Here is a 19525-nt window from a genome sequence, read left to right as displayed (position 1 = left end):
ATGGCTCTGGTTATCTCTCTGTCTCTTTCTCTGGGTGCCAGCAGCTGCACAAGAGTCATGTGGAGCCACGCCGAAGAGCCCTTGTACAGTGTCAGCAGGGCAGTTATACCTTCCCAAACAATAGTGGCTCCAAGCCAAGTATGAACTTACACAAACAGATTATATAACAAGTGGAGTATGCACCTGCGCACCTAAACTCACTGAGTCATTCTGGCCTGGATGTGACCTATTCCTTGACCAAAGCACATCCATGTACCTTACAGAATGTCTCTTGCTTTTCCCTAGTGCCGGGAATAGGAGGCAACTTTCCAGCCTTCTGTTTCCTGCCCGGAGTACCCATGCCTTCTCTGGCAGCCTGAAATGCCCCCTCCTTGGTGCCCGCTCAGGACTCCAGCTCAGTCTTCTACGTTTGCTATTTTCAAAAGAATATCTGTGAGCCCTCAGCCAGAAAGGGTGCATGTGGAATAAGGAGGACTCCAAGCCCAAATCCCAACAGGCCGTTGTTAGGAGTGATTGAAAATAGTGGGGGAGTCATGGAGGGATGGGGGGCGGGCTTACCTGGCAGTTAGGGAGATAGAAGGCTGGCCCGCTTGGGCAAGGGTCCTGCAGGGCACTGAAAAGGCAGGAGCTGAAGGGTGTGGGAGGCCCCAGCAGGTAAGTCCTTGGTGCAGGTTTGGGTTCTCCTGGAAGCAGGTCTGAGAACGAGTTAGGAGTGCAGAAGTTTCAATGGAGAATAACACATGGGAAGTGACAAGGGTGGGAGAAGAACTGGGCAGGAGGAGCTATCAGGCCACAGTGCCCCTGGCAAAGTCTCAGCAAGTCCAGGGGAGAGCTCTGGAGAAACTCGTGCATTGCAGGAGGTCCCCCACTGGGCAGAAATGGCTGGGCCCTTGGACTGCCTCCTTGCTCATTCATAGGCTGGGGGTCACTCTGAAACAGTATCACCCACTTTATGAACATATATACAATAGGAAGATTAAATTGAAGCTTTAAGAAAAGATCAGAATTTTGTTTTTAATTTTAATTTTTAAGTTCCAGGATACATGTGCAGGATGGGCAGGTTTGTTACACAGGTCAACATGCGCCATGGTGGTTTGCTGCACCTATCAACCCATCACCTAGGTATTAAGCCCTGCATACATTAGCTATTTTTTCTAATGCTCTCCCTCCCCCCACCTCACCCCCCAACAGGCTCTGGTGTGTGTTCCTCTCCCTGTGACCATGTGGTCTCATTGTTCAGCTGCCACTTATAAGTGAGAACATGTGGTGTTCGGTTTTCTGTTCCTGCGTTAGTTTGCTGAGCACTATTCACAATAGCAAAGACATGGAATCAACCCAAATGCCCATCAATGGTAGACTGGATAAAGAAACTGGATAAAGAAAATGTGGCACATATACACCATGGAATACTATGAATCCATAAAAAGGAATGACATCATGTCCTTTGCAGGGACATGGATGGAGCTGGAAGATAGGAAATTTTAAGAGAAAGAAGAGAGATTTTTTGTTTCAGGAAATTCTGTTAAGGGCTAAACATTGCATTTGTCTGAGAGCTTCCTGGCAGCCATGGTGAAAAGAGAAAAAAAAACATAGGTTGTGAAGTTATCCTTATTTTATAATAGAAAATATGTATGTCATGAAGGAAAGAAATAGTTTTCTACCCCAAAAGTCTAGAGTTATTTTATCACATAGATGTTGCATTTTGAACTTTGAGGAAATAGTAGAAATATTACACTTAATGCATGAAACAGAAACATTGCTCATTCAGCTGCTTTTCTCATTTACCCTTAATAAACGCTGGGGAGAGCATTAAATTATAGTTCATAAAAAAAGATGTTCTGAAGCAGTTTTCAGTACCCTGCTGGAAATAACACTCCAAAGCCTTCAGAAGGGTTCTTGCTTCTTGGAGAATCTGGAGCAGGTTTAATGGCATTTGCTTAAGAAGAGCATTTTCACACACCCTGAGGGGCATAGCCATGTTTTAGGGATGCTGCCTGCTGTGTCTAGAATGGACTGTCCACAGGAGCCATCACAATAGCCACCTTTCCCTGCGGGAGGAAGAAGGATCAGAGCACTGAGTATTGAAATCTGTGTCCAAAAGTGCACCCCATGATCTGATTATTGTGCTTTCAGGGGTCTAATCAGTCAGCCCGCCTTCAAGCATACATTCATAGAGGTTTGCACAATTAAGGTCTTCATTTAAAAAAAACTGATGGGTTCTCTGAGGCTGGAAGTTTGCAGTGTTCAACATGGAAAAGGCATAAATCACGAGGGTGGGTTTGAATCCTGGGAAGATTCACTCTTTGGGACTATTTCCACCCAAGTTTTCTTGTATTTTAGAGGGTCACATGGAAAGGGCCTTGCATTAAGTCGTTAAGCTCAATCCTTCTTTTCACGATAGCATGCACTGCAGGGCATCCTGGCCAAGTGACATCCTACTGCTCTCAGGACACCTGCAATGAGGATGAACTCATGAGACAGGCAAACAGGAGGCGCTTAGTGAATATTCAGCAAACGAGCTCCAGTGTGGGAAGCTCCGAGCCATGGTTGAATGTATATGGTATCATGCAATTATTACAACAGCTGTTGGAGGCAGGAATGATAACAAAGATAAACAGGGGCACAACTGCCCAATGGTATAGATGGGTTTGAACTCTGGGTGTGCTCTGCCTTGCATTGGGGACAGTCAAGAGACCCACGTTCTCAGCTTTTCTCCCAGCCAGCTGGGTGATGTTGGGCAAATCATGGCATCTCTCTGGGCCTCTGTTTTCCCATTTTTAAACAAGGGCTTTGGACTCTATAGTTTCAAAGGCCCCTGCCAAGTTCTGCCCCCAGCTAAGGTATGTGGCTAGGAGGTGGGACCCGTCCCTGCAGGGCCCAGCATTAGACATGCTGGACACTCTAATCCCTGCTGAAAGTCCATGTGTGCCTCTGTTTGCAGCCTTCCAGACGTTCTTGGGTAAAGCAGACGTTTCCCGAGAGGTAGAGGAGGTGGCTGAGAGCCGTGTGCAGAGGAGCATCCGCCTGGTGTCCGTGCTGGAGCTGCTGAGAGCTCCCTACGTCCGCTGGCAGGTGGTCACCGTGATTGTCACCATGGCCTGCTACCAGCTCTGTGGCCTCAACGCAGTGAGTCCTGGGGCCCGGTGGGCATCCTCGCATGACCGGAGGGATCAGAGGGTGGGGAGGTTCAGGGCTTGGGCCCCGGACGCCCAGGTTCAAATCTCAGTTCTGTCATTGCCACAAACTCTATGCTGTTAGGCAACCATGTAACTTGACTGATCCTCAGTTTCCTCTTCTGTAAAATGGGATCGCGTAATATGGAAAGACACAATCCATGCAAAGTGTTCAGTTCAGCCGCTAGCCACAGAGATATCCTATAATAAATGCTATCACTAATTATTCCTAGACATGTCTAAAAGTCATATTTCTTTAAAAAATGGATATTAGGAAGTCAGAGGTGAGAGACATTGAGATGATTTTAATAAAAGTACTCTTGGCTGGGCTGTCTTCAACTCACAACTTTGGCTTGAAAAAAACCTCAAGGCTTTAAGTAAGAAATGTTCTGGGGCTTGAGCTGCTGCGGGCAGGGAAGTCTGAGGAGGTCTCTCCATGAGGTTCCCCAGATGCATGGATGTTCACAGCAGTCTCCTCTCCCTTGAGGGCACTCGAAGGTGGAATTCCTGGTTGGAGACTTAGGGAGGGCAGAGTCTGGATCTTTATTGTTATTGTTGCTTCTGACAAATAGAATGAGTTGCCTCTAGGGGTGGTGAGCTCCCCATCTATGGAGGTGTGCAAACAGGCTGGCCGACCACTTGGCAGGGGAGTGTAGAGGAGATTCTTGCATAAAGCATCCAAACTGCCTCTGAGGTCACTCATGTCACTTGGGAGGAGACTGGCTGAACCCAGAGGGAGGGAGAAGGGGCAGCCGCCAGCACCCTTCCGAAGGGCCCCAGGTAAGAGAGCTTGCATTTATACTAAATAAGCATGAGCCCAGCACCTCCAAAGGTGGGCCGGGAGGGCGTTTGGGGGTGTCTAGGGAAGGTGAAGTGAAGGGGAGTCACTCCTGTCCAGAGAAGGAAAAACAGCAGCATAGAAATCTACAACCACAGTGTTGTTCCACCTCCTTTAAACAACTGTTGGTTCTATTTTCGGAAACACTGGGATGAAATGAGATCACCTTGCTTCTTGCTTTTACCTTTCTCCTTGGTCTGGTTAAAGTCAGGAGATTGAGCAGGTGCCTGGGTCAGTGGCTGTACCTACATTAACCGAGTGATCCTGGGAGAGTCCTGCTGTCTCTTCCTGTTGACGAGACTGAGGTTGTGCCAGACAGTCTCAAGGAGGCGCTCCTTGTTCTTGGAGAGTAGAGAGGGGGAGTGAATTGTTTCTTAAAGCTAACACCTGAAGCCTTAAAGACCGAATATGGGAGGGGGGAGGGATAGCATTGGGAGATATACCTAATGCTAGATGACGAGTTGGTGGGTGCAGCGCACCAGCATGGCACATGTATACATATGTAACTCACCTGCACATTGCGCACATGTACCATAAAACCTAAAGTATAATAATAATAATAATAATAAAAGAAAAAAAAAAAAAAAAGACCGAATATGGAACCTGTAGTGAATGAGGCATTTACATTGAGAACCATCAGTTCTAAACAGAATTCACTTCTCCACAGGGACATCATTTTCCCATTTGCATCCCCCATATAACTTCATAAATTCCTCTATGGTGTACCTGCAAGCCGCGCTGCCTAAGCATGTGATGAAAAAAAATCTCAGCTGCTCCCAAAGCCAGCAGTCATGAGGCCCCAGCCTCAGAGTGTTCTGCCCTCCCATGTTGATGATCTTCAATCTTTAAGTTGGGAATAATACTTCCAGCTGAGCGTGCTTTACCTGACCTGGAGCAGAGCTCTGGACCAAGAGTCAGAGGCCTGGCTTCCCATCTCAGTGGGACACAAACCTGCAGTGAGAAACCCGGGCCAGCTGCTCCCCCTTGCTTGGCCTCCACCCACTGGGCTGCAAACCTCATCAAGTGCGCATGCATGTAGCACTCAGAGTGGGCCAGGAGCTGTCCCCATGGCTGCGCTGTGAGTTAGGCCGCACTGTTAGGCCCAAAGACATAAAGAAACTTTTCCAAGGTCAAACAGCGAGGAATAGTAAAAGGATTTGAGCCCTAGCTATCTGGCCCAAGGTCCCCCTCAGAGCACCCCCATGCATGTCACTCAGGCTGTGTCCCCAGGCCATCCCTAGGCAGCCACAGGGACAAGTCTTCTTCCGTGTTACATACAGAGAGACCCATGCTGTTTAGTGGCAAATGCCAGCATCACAGCCACGCTGTGGTCCGGCTCTCCCCTGTACCTGCTGCCTTGTCATCCAAATTCACCGGACAAAGAGAGCTACCAGCACCAGCAGGTGTGACTTTGTCTGTGCAGGCACCACCCCTGGAATCCAAAACTTCAGCTGCCTTGGAAGACTTGCTTTGTCTTCTTCATTTCCCCAGACATTATCTGGGGGACATGACCTGTCACTGGAGACATCCGTAAATACTGCCAGGCATCTCTGTGTTTGTCATCTTATTCCAGCCCCAAACAGCCCCACAGGGTAAGTGGTATTGTCCTCATTTTCTAGATGAAGAACTTGTGGCTCACAGAGGGTCAGAGCTTGCCCAAGGTCCCAGGGGTGGTGCCTGCACAGACAGAGTCACACCTGCTGGTGTTGGGTGCACTCCCTGGACAGCCCATCCAGGAACTTTGTACCAAACTTGCATTTCTCAGCCTCATAACTATGTACATTTTGAGCTGGAAAATTCATTGTCATAGGGGCTGTGCTGTGTGCCTAGGGTATTCAGCAGCCTCCCTGGTCTCTTCCCATTAGGTACTAGTAGCACTATCTAACCCACCAGCTGTGACGACCAAAAATGGCTCCAGACACTGCCAAACATCCGATGGGAGCAAAATTGCCCCTGGCTGAGAACCTCCGTATCAAGCAAACATCACAGATGGCTCAGTATATTTATGCTAAGGAGCTGATGAATGTTTTTCATGTACTTTAGAAGTCACTCAAAATTTTGCTGGGTGCAGTGGCTTGTGCCTGTAATCCCAGCACTTTGGGAGGCTGAGGCAGGCGGATCACCTGAGGTCAGGAGTTCGAGACCATCCTGGCCAACATGGTGAAATCCCATCTCTACTAAATATAAAAATTAGCCAGGCGTGGTGGCAGGCACCTGTAGTCCCAGCTACTCTGGAGGCTGAGGCAGGAGAATCACTGGAACCTGGGAGGCGGAGGCTACAGTGAGCCAAGATCGCACCACTACACCCTAGCCTGGGCAACAGAGCAAGACTCCATCACAAAAAAAAAAAAAAAAAAGGAAAAAAGAAATTATTCAAAAGTTGGGATAAACAACATTATTTATTTCTAAATTCCTTTTTGGTGTTGGATTTTTTTCCCCCTGCTTCACACAATAAGCTTTCAAATTCCATTCTCTAAAATTAGACCTGTCGCTTAAAGTGACTTATTTTAGGCAGCTGCCTTCCTTTCGAGCAGTTGGTCCTCGGCATGAAAACCAGGCTTCAGTGTGAGTGTCAGTCTGTTGCCAGTGTGAAAGAGGCTCCTGGCTTAGGCCCATCCCCGTCCCCATTGCTGGGGTGGCCACAGCAGTTCCTGCCCCTCCACTGTGCTCCCCTCACCTAGAGAGAGCTATTAGTGGGTCTCCATCCTGGAAGATGGAGGCTGCATCTTATCAATCCTGTGTCTCCCGCACCAGAGCAGCCCATGCCACGTGGTGGGCACCTGAGTGTCTCGGGGAGAAAAGGAGGCGAGGGCAGGAGAGAGGGAGTTCTTGGGCTGAAAATTGGATCAATATCAATTGTCAAGCCCAGTGTAGGGAAGCCTTCATTTCCTTGAACCTTCCCTTATCTTCCAGAATGCCCAGGGTCATGGTGGTTCTCGTATCTACTTGCGATGACCCTTCCTTCCTCGGGGTTCCTTCTTTCTTAAACGCAGAAGCCAATCATAGTCACTTCCCTGGGCCTCTGTCTCCCATCCTGAAAAATGGGGATGATAATACTCAGTTTGCACAACTGCTGTGAGGAATCTGTGGAATTATGTAAAATATCTCACAGGTGGCAGCTGCTCAGCTTGCATGAATCTCCTCCCAACCTTGCTGTCATCAGCACGACTGTTTCTAGCATTGTTTTCTCCTCTCTCAATGCCATGCAGTTTCAAAATCTGCTGCTTCCTGATATGCAGTCTTGGTTGGGAAACAGGACACCCAAGTGTGTTAGAAATAGATATAAAATAAGAGCAAAGAGGATCAGAGTGCCAGCTGTGAATGAGCCATATGGGCCTGGCGACATTGGTTCTGGGTGCTCACTGGCGGTGGACTGCTGCCTGGGTCTTTGCACCTGGTGGGATGCCCACGCATTACAGGGTTCCTGGTGTGTTCCTCTAACCACTTACTTGGGAAATCGTTGTGTACTCCTCCCTTCCTTGCTAGACTAAGAGGTCTTCTAGGGCAGACGAGGACCTGTGTTGTCTGCTGTCACCTTAGTGCCTAAGAGAGTCCCAGATTTCTTATGCTTTCTCGAAACAGTTGAGTAGAAGGGAGGGAAGGGAGATGGCTGGGAGGAATGCGGGGAAGGAGACATGAAAACCTTAGATATGTTTATAGAAAACTGTGGTACTTTCCCCCTGTTTTGGCCTGGAACCACATGAATGTCCATCTGATTTGTTGAACCATCATCAGGAGTTCTGGAGCCCAAATCAAGTTTTGTACAAAATCTCAAATTACAATTTCAGAAGCAGTTATTAGTAACTTTGGTTTTGAGAAGATTCTCCTGAAGTCACTTCCTAGATCAAATTGGAAGAATCCAAAATGTTCTGTAATCATAAAAGTGGAGACCATCTCACTGCAGCAATTCACTACGTCCTGATGAATAGGGAGAAAGCTGAGAAGAGACCCTCCATGTGGCCACCCTGAACTGTGGTCAAGAGTGCCAGGCTTGGAGTCATCTGCCTGCATGCAACTTGCAACATTGAACTGTTGAGTTATGGGACCTTGGACAAGTTGCCATGACTGCCCCGTGCCTCAGTTTCCCCAGCTGTAAAGTGGTGGTGAAGATAGATGAAAGGATGCATTTAAAGTTCAGCAGCCAGGCACAGTGGCTCACACCTGTAATCCCAGCACTTTGGGAGGCTGGGGTGGGCAGGTTGGGAGTTCAAGATCAGCCTGACCAACATGGAGAAACAAGTCTCTACTAAAAATAGAAAATTAGCTGGACATGGTGGCACATGCCTGTAATCCCAGATACTCAGGAGGCTGAGGCAGGAGAATCGCTTGAACCCGGGAGGCGGAGGTTGCAGTGAGCTGAGATCGCACCATTGCACTCCAGCCCGGGCAACAAGAGCGAAACTCTGTCTCAAATAAATAAATAAGTTCAGCATGGGATCAGTCACATAGGTGGTGCTCCATAATCTTAGCTATTATTTTATTGAAGGACCCCCACACTGAGACCACCAGGGAGGCTATGGTTCCAGCCCACATCCTCTGACTTCCCAGCTGTGTAGCCCTGGGTGAGACACTTCACCCCTCTGAGCCTCAATCACTCATGTCGGAGTTCAAAGGAGACCAGACCAGAAAGGTGGTATCATTGGGCTAATGGCTAGGTCAGTGTGAGGTTAGATTTTTATCTGTAAGATGAGAAGCAAGACTGGGTGATCCAACACTCTTAGAAAAGCTTTTAAAAGCAAGCATTTTCTGGCCACTCTTAAAGTTTGAGTCCTTACTTTGTATCCTTCTGGATTTTTATAAAGAAAGACAGTGGAGGTCAGAGAAGGAAGCAGCCTCTTACTGAGCATGGACCAGCTGTTGGGCATCTAGATACGCTGTCCAGTTTCATGCTCACATGTGCTCTAAGGATATAAAGCAAGGCCAGGGTGGTTGAGATCTGCATTCACGTTCTCACCACCATAGCAATTGCTGGGGTCAAATCCCTTCTGTCCAGCCCACAGACTCCCATCCCTCCAAAGAATAGGAGCTCACAGAGAGGGGACGTTAGATGGTCAATTGCCCTGCCTTGGGGATTCAACCACCAGGGGCCAGAGCTTCAAGCCCAGCTAGCCCTTCAAGGCCAGTGAGCAACCCACAGGTCCTGTCTTGTGAAGCGTAAGGTGTGCAGCTGTAGTCGGGGTGCAACTGGTCCCAGTGAGAGATGTGGGAGAGTCAGCTCATTCCTCTGCCTCCATTGCCAAGCTGAAGCGAGGTCTGATGAGAATGGGAGCTGACATTTGCTTGGGGCTGTGGATGAAGCAGCTCTGCTGAGAGAGAGTGGGCTTCCACGCATTGCCGTGAAGCACACAGCCCGCCCTTGGTGGAGAGGGTCTTGCTTTGCTTGGCAGCTGCCGGTAGTGATTCGTCCATGGTGCCCCCGTTTCCTCTCACCTCTCGGGCGATTCCACTTGCCCTGCTACATAGGACTTAGCACCCTCCCCCTAGCATCTCTGGAAGGAAAGCAGATTCCTTCCCACCCAGAGGTAGCAGAGGACAGTAGAAATGTTTGGGATGACTAGGGCTCAATCTCAGCTCTGCCACTCACAGCTGGGTCACCCTTACCTGGCTGAGCCTCAGCTTCACATCTGTTAAATGGAGCAGTGATAGCTCCTTCACTGGGCTGTGCTGGGAATGCAGTTAAGTCATGTAGGGGATAGGTTTGGGGATTTACAATAGATAAGCCCCCTTCTTCTCTGAAATTCAGAACAGATTGGAGAGGGGGAGACAGAGAGAGGCACAAGAACCAGATGGGGATGAAAATGTTAGCTCTCTGTTTTGAGTGGAGCTGGATTAGACAGCATGGCTTCATAAGTGGCAGTTAGTTCAGCACCTCTAGCTTTAAGATGCTAGACCCAGCCACAGGCAGAAGGAGCAACCCCAGACCCCTCTACAGGGCAAGCCCCTCCTTGGGTGGAGGCAGCAGACAGGTCTCCAGCTTCCTGCAGGAGGCAGGTACAAAAAGAGCCCAGGGGATGCAAGAGGGCACTCCCTACCTCCCTGTCCTTTGAGTTGAGAGGAAGGTGTGTTCCGTAGTGGATGCTCCCCAAATGGAAACAGGAAATAGAAGGGAAAGGAGGTCCCTGGAAACAGTAGGTAAGGCATCAGCACAGTTCCTGGAACACAGTGTTTAATAAATGAGCAAGGTCTTCCCTGTCTTCTGTACTTCAAAATAGATCCTATACATCACCATTTGTCTGTGGCGGCCGCCTCTGTGTTTACAACTCTCTCTGTCTCTCTCTCTATCTCTCTCTATCTGTTTCTATCTCTCTCTCTCTCTCTCACACACACACACACACACAAACACACACACAGGAAATGCATAAATGTATAATATATATTAATTATATTTATATCCAGTATATATTAGTTTTCTATTGCTTCTGTAGCAAATTACCACAATAGCTTAGCTATTATTTTGTTGAAGGAGCCCCACCCATGTGGTGGCTTAAAACCACACCAATTTATTATCTTACAGTTCTGGAGGTCAGAAGTCCTAAAACCAAGGTGTTGGCAGGGCCACATTCCTTCTGGAGACTCCAGAGGGATCATCCACTTCCTTGACATTCCCAGCTTCTAGATGGCACCTACATCTCTCGGCTTGTGGCCCCTTCCTGCATCTGCAAGTCAGCAGCATGGCATTTTCAAATATTTCTCCCTCTCTGACCTCTGCTTCCATCCTTACGTCTTCTCTCTCTGACTCTGATCCTCCTGACTCCCTCTTTAAGGACCCTGGTGATTGCATTTACAGCTCACCCAGATAATCCAGGATAACCTCCCCATGTCAAGACTCTGAACTTAACATATCTGCAAAGTCCCTTTGGCCATGTAAATTAAGATATTCTGGGGTTCCCAGGATTAGCATGTGAACATTTTGAGGGCGGGGGGGCTATTGTTCTGCCCACCACATCCAGAAAGCATAGATTAAACGCATACTCTTTGTCAGCATCACCTTGTTCTAGGCAAAAGTAAATGGGGTGTTTACTCTTATGGACCCTTGACTGATCCTTAGACATGCTGCTTTCTTAGACATGTTGGGCATCCTTAGGCATGCCCAACTGTGGAGGGGGTAAAAATGATTATGTATGTTACACTTTGTCTCTAAAACACTATGACGTGAGTTAAGAATGAGAGCTTCAGGGCATTAGAGGCAGGGACTTGAGAAGACCCAAATTCTTTCCTGCTGCCCTTACCCCACACCCACCATCTGCACAGTTCTTCAAAGCCCCATCCCACAAGGAGGAGGCTGAAAAGAGACCCAGAGGTGCATTCCTACCATAGCATATGTGCCACTGTCAGATGCTCTTCTTTTTTTTTAAAACTTTATTATTATTATACTTTAAGTTTTAGGGTACATGTGCACAACGTGCAGGTTTGTTACATATGTATACATGTGCCATGTTGGTGTGCTGCACCCATTAACTCATCATTTAGCATTAGGTATATCTCCTAATGCTATCCCTCCCCACTCCCCCCACCCCACAACAGTCCCCAGTGTGTGATGTTCCCCTTCCTGTGTCCATGTGTTCTCATTGTTCAATTCCCACCTATGAGTGAGAACATGCAGTGTTTGGTTTTTTGTCCTTGCAATAGTTTGCTGAGAATGATGGTTTCCAGCTTCATCCACGTCCCTACAAAGGACATGAACTCATCATTTTTTATGGCTGCATAGTATTCTATGGTGTATATGTGCCACATTTTCTTAATCCAGTCTATCATTGTTGGACATTTGGGTTGGTTCCAGATGCTCTTCTTAACCAAGAAGCAATCACATCTTCATGGAGAGACAGAACCTTCTAGAATGATACCTACCACTTGTTATATGCCAATTATAACAGGTGCTGTCCTGGATCATTTCTTTTATCATCATTAAAATTTTTACAAGAACCCTGAAAGACAAAGTATTATTACCTTTCTTTGGAGAACAGAGATTCCAAGATGCGAAGTCGCTTTCCTGTGGTCACGCAGGTCGTGAGAGGCAGTGCTGGGGCTGGAATCCCCACTCCATGCCTCCAGAACTGCTGCTCCTGCCACGCTGCATGGGGAGGCTAGGGGGCAAGCTGAAAGAACAGAGTTGTGTGGTGAACTAGGTCAACACAAAGCACACTCCATGGGGGCTGGGGGGCTCCGGGGCAGGATGCACTCTTAAGTTTCCTGAGTGCTTTCTTATTTTACAGCAACCTCAAACTGTCCGATCAAATAAGCGTCAGTGTGAGCAGAGGTAAAGCTGAAGGCAGTCACCTTCCCACTCTATCAGCTGATGCAGGGGGAGGGAAGTGGCTTTGTGGCACAAACGGAATAAGACTGGCAGCGAGTGTGATGTCCAGGCCTGCCCCAGGGTGGACAGGGCCAGCCCGGCAGGACCCCTGCAGGCCCTGGACTGAGGGAGAGGATCTGTGGGCTGATTTCTGCCTTTTGATTCATGAATGAATATAAGAATAAATATGGCATTTATTGCTTTATTATTATTATTATTATTATTACACTTTAAGTTCTGGGATACATGTGCAGAATGTGCAGGTTTGTTACATAGGTGTACACGTGCCATGATGGTTTGCTGCACCCATCAACCTGTCATCTGCATTGGGTATTTCTCCTAATGCCATCCCTCCCCTAGCCCCCCACCCCCCGACAGGCCCCGGTGTATGATGTTCCCCTCTCTGTGTCCATGTATTCTCATTGTTCAACTTCCACTTATGAGTGAGAACATGTGGTGTTTGGTTTTCTGTTCTTATGTTAGTTTGCTGAGAATGATGGTTTCCAGCTTCATCCATTTCCCTGCAAAAGTTATAACTGTCCCTCACTGAACTTAGAACTTTATGTACAATGACTCTCTTCACTAACCTACTAAGGGATATCTATAGCAGGGTCTCTATGGGGAGAATTGAAACCAGGGAAGACGGGGTTGTGGGGGGTGAGAGGAGCCAGAAGGAGGTGCTGGCCACAACATAAGAGGATTCACATTAAGTGGGATCTAGGGCTGGGAGCCTCAGGACCATGAGCTGGTCAGGCCATGGGGATCAGAACCACGGCTGTGAATAACACAAATGTCAGACACCTTCACATGGGTGACAGCCTGGCAGCCTGAGGGCATTAAGAGGGTCTCTAGAGAACGTTGGCCATTGAAAATCACTGAATTTGGCTGATGACTAAGAAAGGCTGTTACACTTCTGGAATCCAACCCTGACGGTGCACTGGGGATCATAGTTACCTTCTAAAGCGGAAGCAATTGTATAAACATATTCAATGGACACAGAGTTTTCAGGATAATGTTAGCTTCTGTCACAGCCCTAAGAATAATAGGAATTAGTGGATTTATTAGGCACTACCTCTGTACACCATGGATGTGACAGCAAAGGTTCAGGCTAACGATGGAGTCTAACGTTCGCTCAAATGAGAAACAGGTGCAGAACACGAAGGTTCTTGTTTTACACGAATATTAAAACCTGTTTTTGCCAATAGATGTATCCATGCCTGCAAGCTCGAAGAAATGGGTGTTGTAATTTTCACTGGCATCTCTCAGTATGCCCATAACTTTATGGAGGTTTGCTTTCTTCACAAAATTTAGCCATCTGTAGATATAAGTAGGTCCTATATCTTCCCCCCAATGCATGAATAATTTTTGCTAAAGACATCTGTAATAAGACAGATCTATAGAAACAAGAGCTTCATCCAGAAACAAAGAGCAAAATGCAAGAGTGTGGCCAGCTAACGTTGGACCTGACAGGTTATGAACAATGTGCTCTAACATTGCCGCTGAATAGGGATTAAACTGTTCATAAATGTTCAGAGGGTCCTTTAAGGCAGGGGGTTTCCCCATCAGAATTCATCAGTTAGGACAATGTAGTTTTCTATTATTCAGCAAACTCAGTTTTAAGGAAATGGCTGGGATGAGGAGAACCCAGACATCATTTGTGTCCAGGCTAAAATCCTCAAAGTGAATACTGAAGAGTGACAATTCTCACCCAGTTCCTGACACCTCATGGGACAGGCAAAATAAGCATGGTCATGTTCATTTGACTGGGGAGGAGTAGGAATCTCCGCAGGGCAGGGTGAATTGCCTGAGGTCACACAGCTAGTTCAAGATGGAGCCAGGTCTCCAAACTCCTAATCAGTGCTTGTCTGATGCCATGGGCGTCAATTAGGATTTAGGTCTAACCTTATGTGGCAGATACCCCAACAGAGACCTCAACAAGATGGAAGGTTTTCAGTCTCACATGAAGTAAGTTGTGAGGGCTGGTATAGCAACTCCAAGACCACACATCGTGGTTTTCCCAGGACACACTCAATATAAGTGTGTTGTCCCAGCACAATTATCAGCACTCTCAAAAGTGCTCATGTTTGGATAATAAATTACAGAACCAGGGTAGTCAGTAAGGGCACAGGCTAACTCTTTCTAACTTCCTGGTCCAGCATCTAAACAAGTGGCTTTTATCCCAAGGCAGGGGCTCTATGTATAGTTAAACAGGTTGTGCATTACCCAACTCTGGGGAACATCTTTCACCTTGTATGCATTGTGGATTTACTATGGCAATTTTTCAGTGGATGACAGTAAAGCGTTTTGTGTAGTGGGGGCCTTTTCTGGTTCTCATAAAGTTTCAATGGAGGTTAATGGCAGTGCTGTTCTGAAGTCACCTAGTAATCCAAAAAAGGCTGCTGAGACTCCAGCCATCACCTCCACCATCCTGACACAGAAAGAAGGAAGGGCAAACAAAAATAAAAAACAAAAATGGAAGCACACCTCCTTGATGAAAATTTCCTTTTAAAAAAAGGAAACTTCCTGGAAGCCCCACCAACATTACTGTTTCTATCTCACTGTCACACTTGGCTGCAAGAAAACTGGGAAGTGTAGTCTTTTAGCTGGGCACTCCCAGTAGTGCAGGAGAACATCACACACTGGGGCCTGTTGTGGGATGTGGGGAGGGGGGAGGGATAGCATTAGGAGATATACCCGATGTAAATGACGAGTTAATGGGTGCAGCACACCAACATGGCACATGTATACATATGTAACAAACCTGCACGTTGTGCACATGTACCCTAGAACTTAAAGTATAATAAAAAAAAATAAAAATAAAATAATAAAATAAGGAAAAAAAAGTAATGAAGAAAGGGAGAAGGTGGGATGAAAGTGAAAAATGAGCATGCACGCCTCTCCACCTTGGGACTCTGAGTTTAATCCAAAGACCACCTGATACCCAAATTTGATTTAGAAAATAGATTAAGTCCTTCCACTGACCGTTCTCTCTTCTTGTTCTTTCCTGCATTATAGATTTGGTTCTACACCAACAGCATCTTTGGAAAAGCTGGGATCCCTCCGGCAAAGATCCCGTACGTCACCTTGAGTACAGGGGGCATTGAGACTTTGGCTGCCATCTTCTCTGTAAGTCAACTGAGGGTTACTCCTGAGAATGCCACAGGGGGTTACACAGCACAGTGGGAATGTTCATAAGGTCCTTTAAGGCAGGGGGTTTCCCCATCAGAATTCATCAATTAGAACAATGTGGTTTTCTATCATTCAGCAAACTCTTGGTTTTAAAGAAATAGCTGGGATGGGGAGAACCCAGACATCATTTGTGTCCGGGCTATTGATCCAAAACCTCAAAGTGAATACTGAAGAGTGACAATTCTCACCCAGTTCCTGACACCTCATGGGACAGGCAGCACTGCTCTGTGGGAACCTCAGGCAACAAACAGGCATGTCCTGTTTGAGGAGCATGTCCTTTGTCATGCCAAAGGGGGCTGGATTTTAGGAGTTCATCATGCAGCTCTTCACTGACATTTTACCCATGTAGCGAATATTCTTCACTGACATTTTACCCATCTAGAGAATATTTCTTTCCTATATTTTGCTTCCCTGTCATCTTCCTTTTAATAAATAACTCCATCCTTTGAATTCTCACCTAGTCACAAATGATGAAATATGAATGCCCTGTGAAAGAGGGCCATATTGTCCCTAGGAGTTTGGATCAGAGAATTGGCGTGAGTCTCCAATCTCTTGCCATGACATTTAAAATGTTTCAAAACCATTAGCAGTCATCTCACTACCCCAGACATGTGGGAGTTTGCAAGGCAAAGGAGAAAGGACATTCATTTGACCAGTATAACAGAGAGGAAGACCTTAATAATAAGCCAATATGTTCAAAAGAAGGCGTAGAGCTCGTCACTGTTTCTCAACCTCCAATATGCAAAACAAACATCTGGTGGAGGGGAAAGTTGGGTGGCTTCAGAACCTAGCAGAAATTTCCAGATCTTGGAATCAGATCAAACTGGATTTGAATCCTGGCTCCAGCACTTCTTGGCTGTGTAGCACTGAGCAGTGCACTCAACATCTCTGAGCTTCAGTTGCCCTCTTTATGAGATGCTTGTGTCTCTTCTTTTTTGTAGCTATGTCTGTGCTTCACATTTTAGGCACACAGCACACAGTTAGGCTCCCTTCCAAATGGAAAGAGAGGGCTAAAATTAGAGAGTTACGTTCTCTGACCTTGATGGAGTAGTTCATTTATTTTCACTCTTGCTCACTGATTTGCACTGACAAGATTGATGCCCATGCAAACAGGCAGAGGCTTGCAATTGTCTTTCTGACTTCTTGTTGACAGAACACTTCATTTTGCACCTTGCGCTTAATGGGTCATTCTAACAAGATGCTTTAAAAAATAGATACCATAAAAAATGTAGAGGAATGATGTTTTGTCTCTTTCCTTTTCCACTTCATGGTCTTTTTATTAGAGGAAAACATTTCAACGTTTCACATTCTGGAAGTTTCACAAGATTCATTCTTGTTATTCTCAAATTATAGACTGCACCCAGTTTTCTTTATTAATTTTTACTTTGAGCAACGGAAAAACACAGTCTGAGATGAAAATTATGGGGAAAGTACGGGAGATTTTTGTTTTTGTTTTTTGTAAAGTATTTTATTGGTATTGTGAAGAAATCAATACCAGCTCATCAGGGCAAATTTGTAAAATTCAGAAAAGTAGAGAGGAACAAAGAAGAAATTACCTACAATCATACTACCCAAGGAACTTTGGCAAATTCTTCCCTTGTCTTTCTATGCATAGATGTATATTTCTTACATAGTAGCACAGTAATCCTATTCTAAATACTAGCTCTAATCTGCTTTTGTTCGCATAATCTTATGTCAGAATGATTCTCCATTTTCTTATTTATTATTTTTTGTTGAAGTGTATCATATATGCAGAAAATCGTGCAGATCATCACCTTCCCTGAATTAACACTAGTGTTGAACGATTTATCCTTCTCCAGTAATTTTCTATATGATAATTTCCTTAACCATTGTCTGTGGGTGAGGTTGTTGAATGTCTCTACTCAGAACCTGATGGCAGTGCCATGCTTTCAGGATTCCAGTCCCAGCTCTGTGTCTTTTTATTAGCTGCGTGACCCCCAAGTAAGTTATTCAGCATCTCTGTGACTCAGTTTCCCCACTTCTAAAGGCCATCATCCCTGCTTCATAGGGATGGGCTGAGGATTGTACCAAAGAATATACATTAAGTGATTCCAGCAGTGGCTGGCAAATGGTATGCACTCAGTAAGTGGTAACTATTCTTGTCCTATTTAGGTAGATTTCCATAATGTGTGACTTTACATAAGGCTACGATGGACATCGTTGTAGAGAGCAGGATTTTACAGGGACTCTTGCTGTCTTTTGACAGTTGAGGAAACTAAGGCCAAAAGGAGTGACTTACTCTGGGTCACACAGTCAGCTGGCTCAGAACCCAAGAGAGTGGGGAAAGAGAACATCATGGGACTCCTACTGTCCCCCCCCACTGACACCCCAAAGTGTTCTACATGGGACCTCATGAATGCTCACTTCATGCCTGAAAGTCCAATGGTTGCCCTTGTTTGAAAGAGGAGCACACTGAGGAAGTGGCTACACTTCTTTCCTTGGTCCAAGAAAACTTCGCGGGAAGCCATTCTTATTCATTCCAGACTCCAGAAGCCACTCCTTCTTGTCCCCATGCTCTGGCAGGCAGATCCTCTTCCTTAAAAGTTGACAATATTGGGCAAAGTATTCCTTGGAAACCCCAGAAAGGAGGGTAAATGACTTCACAGTCCTGGAAGGGAAGGAGGAGTCCTTTCTAAAATCAGAACCTCTGGATTCTGGTTCTCTGTGACTCTCTGGAGTCACAGCCTCTGGAGAGCGCTCCTGCCGCTTCCTTTAAGTGTGGACCCGGTGGATCTCAGTCATCTGGACCATGGCCAGTTGGTACCCTGCCATTTAGCAAGCTCTTGCCAGCTCCTCCTATGGTCAGGCTGTTGACCCTGTGCTGGGCTTACAGAGGGCCTTTGCCATGGTGCCTGCCTGCAGGAGCTCACAGTCCAATGGAGGAGGTTGACTATGACCCAAGGATAAAAGATGTTTTGCTGTTCTAGAGGTGCAGGAACCTCTGTGTAGGAGGTTCCTCTGAGCAGGAAGTGATGCTTCAGAGCTTGGGTGGTGGATTCTTTCATGCAGGCATGCATTCATCCATTCCACAGACACCTAAGGTGCACTCATACTGTGCCAGCTGTCACAGGTGAAGTTGCCATGATCTAGAGAGAAAAGCAAACCTGGAAACAATTACCACATGCAGCACTGAGACAAGCTTCCCTCCCAAATAAGGGGTTCTGGGAGGGATTCCTGGAGATGGAGACCAGGAACCTGAGAGCTGAAGGGCTAGCAGAAGTTAGGTAAAGTGCATTGGGTAGTCTGTCCCCCTTTCATCTTCTCAAAGAGCTGGAGATGCAAGGGCAGATGGAGACTAGTCCATTGGAAACAGTCCTCAAAGTGGTAGCATTGATCTCAATTCCTGGAAAGGCATGAGACTAAATTCAGCATGAGGCTGAGAGTGTGGAATAGAAAAATGTTCTGGGGAGAAACAGCTTTGGCTTTAGGATGAGGCTACTCTGAATTCAAATCCTGACCACCTGTTTACCAGCTGCATGGTCTTGGGAACGTTGCCCAACACCTCTGAATTTATTTGCTCAACTGTAAAATGGACATAACCATTCCCACCTGTGGTAGGAAAAATAACGGCTCCCCAAGATGTCCATACCATGATTCCCAGAAGCTGGGAATATATTACTTTACATGGCACAAAGGAATGTTGCAGGTGGGACTAATCTTGAGATAGGGAGCTAACCCTGGATTACCCAGGTGAGCCCAGTATTATCACAGGGTCCTTGTAAGTGAAAGGGGGAGGCAGGAGTGTCAGAGTCAAAGAAGGAGATGTGATGGTGGAAGCAGAGGCAGGAGTGATGCAATTGCCAGCTTTGAAGGTGAGGAAGGGGTCACACGCCCAGGAATGCAGATGTTCTCTAGAAGCTGCAACAGGCAAGATTCTGCCCTGGAGCCTCCAGAAGGAACCAGCCCTGCAGACACCATCGTGTTTGCACTGCAAGATCTATTCTAGACTTCTGATTTCCAAAACTATAAGATAATCCACCTGGGTTGTTTTAAGCCACTGAGTCTGTGGTA

At 46.6% G+C, this 19525-nt stretch overlaps 1 protein-coding gene across 2 annotated transcripts in view; it reads left to right on the top strand.

Moving 5' to 3' along the window:
- Positions 1-19525, top strand: part of SLC2A9 (solute carrier family 2 member 9) — a 203032-nt gene that overhangs the window by 108114 nt on the left and 75393 nt on the right. For both annotated transcript variants that reach the window (XM_002814585.5, XM_024246464.3), the window contains exons 7-8: positions 2942-3126; positions 15320-15430. In XM_002814585.5, the coding sequence (XP_002814631.3) occupies positions 2942-3126; positions 15320-15430 (296 nt within the window). The remainder of the gene's footprint in view (positions 1-2941; positions 3127-15319; positions 15431-19525) is intronic.

Source organism: Pongo abelii, chromosome 3 (assembly GCF_028885655.2).
Source record: "Pongo abelii isolate AG06213 chromosome 3, NHGRI_mPonAbe1-v2.0_pri, whole genome shotgun sequence".
Taxonomy (NCBI): domain Eukaryota; kingdom Metazoa; phylum Chordata; class Mammalia; order Primates; family Hominidae; genus Pongo; species Pongo abelii.
The sequence above is the reverse complement of the archived record's forward strand: the minus strand, read 5'-3'. Positions and strand labels throughout refer to the sequence as shown.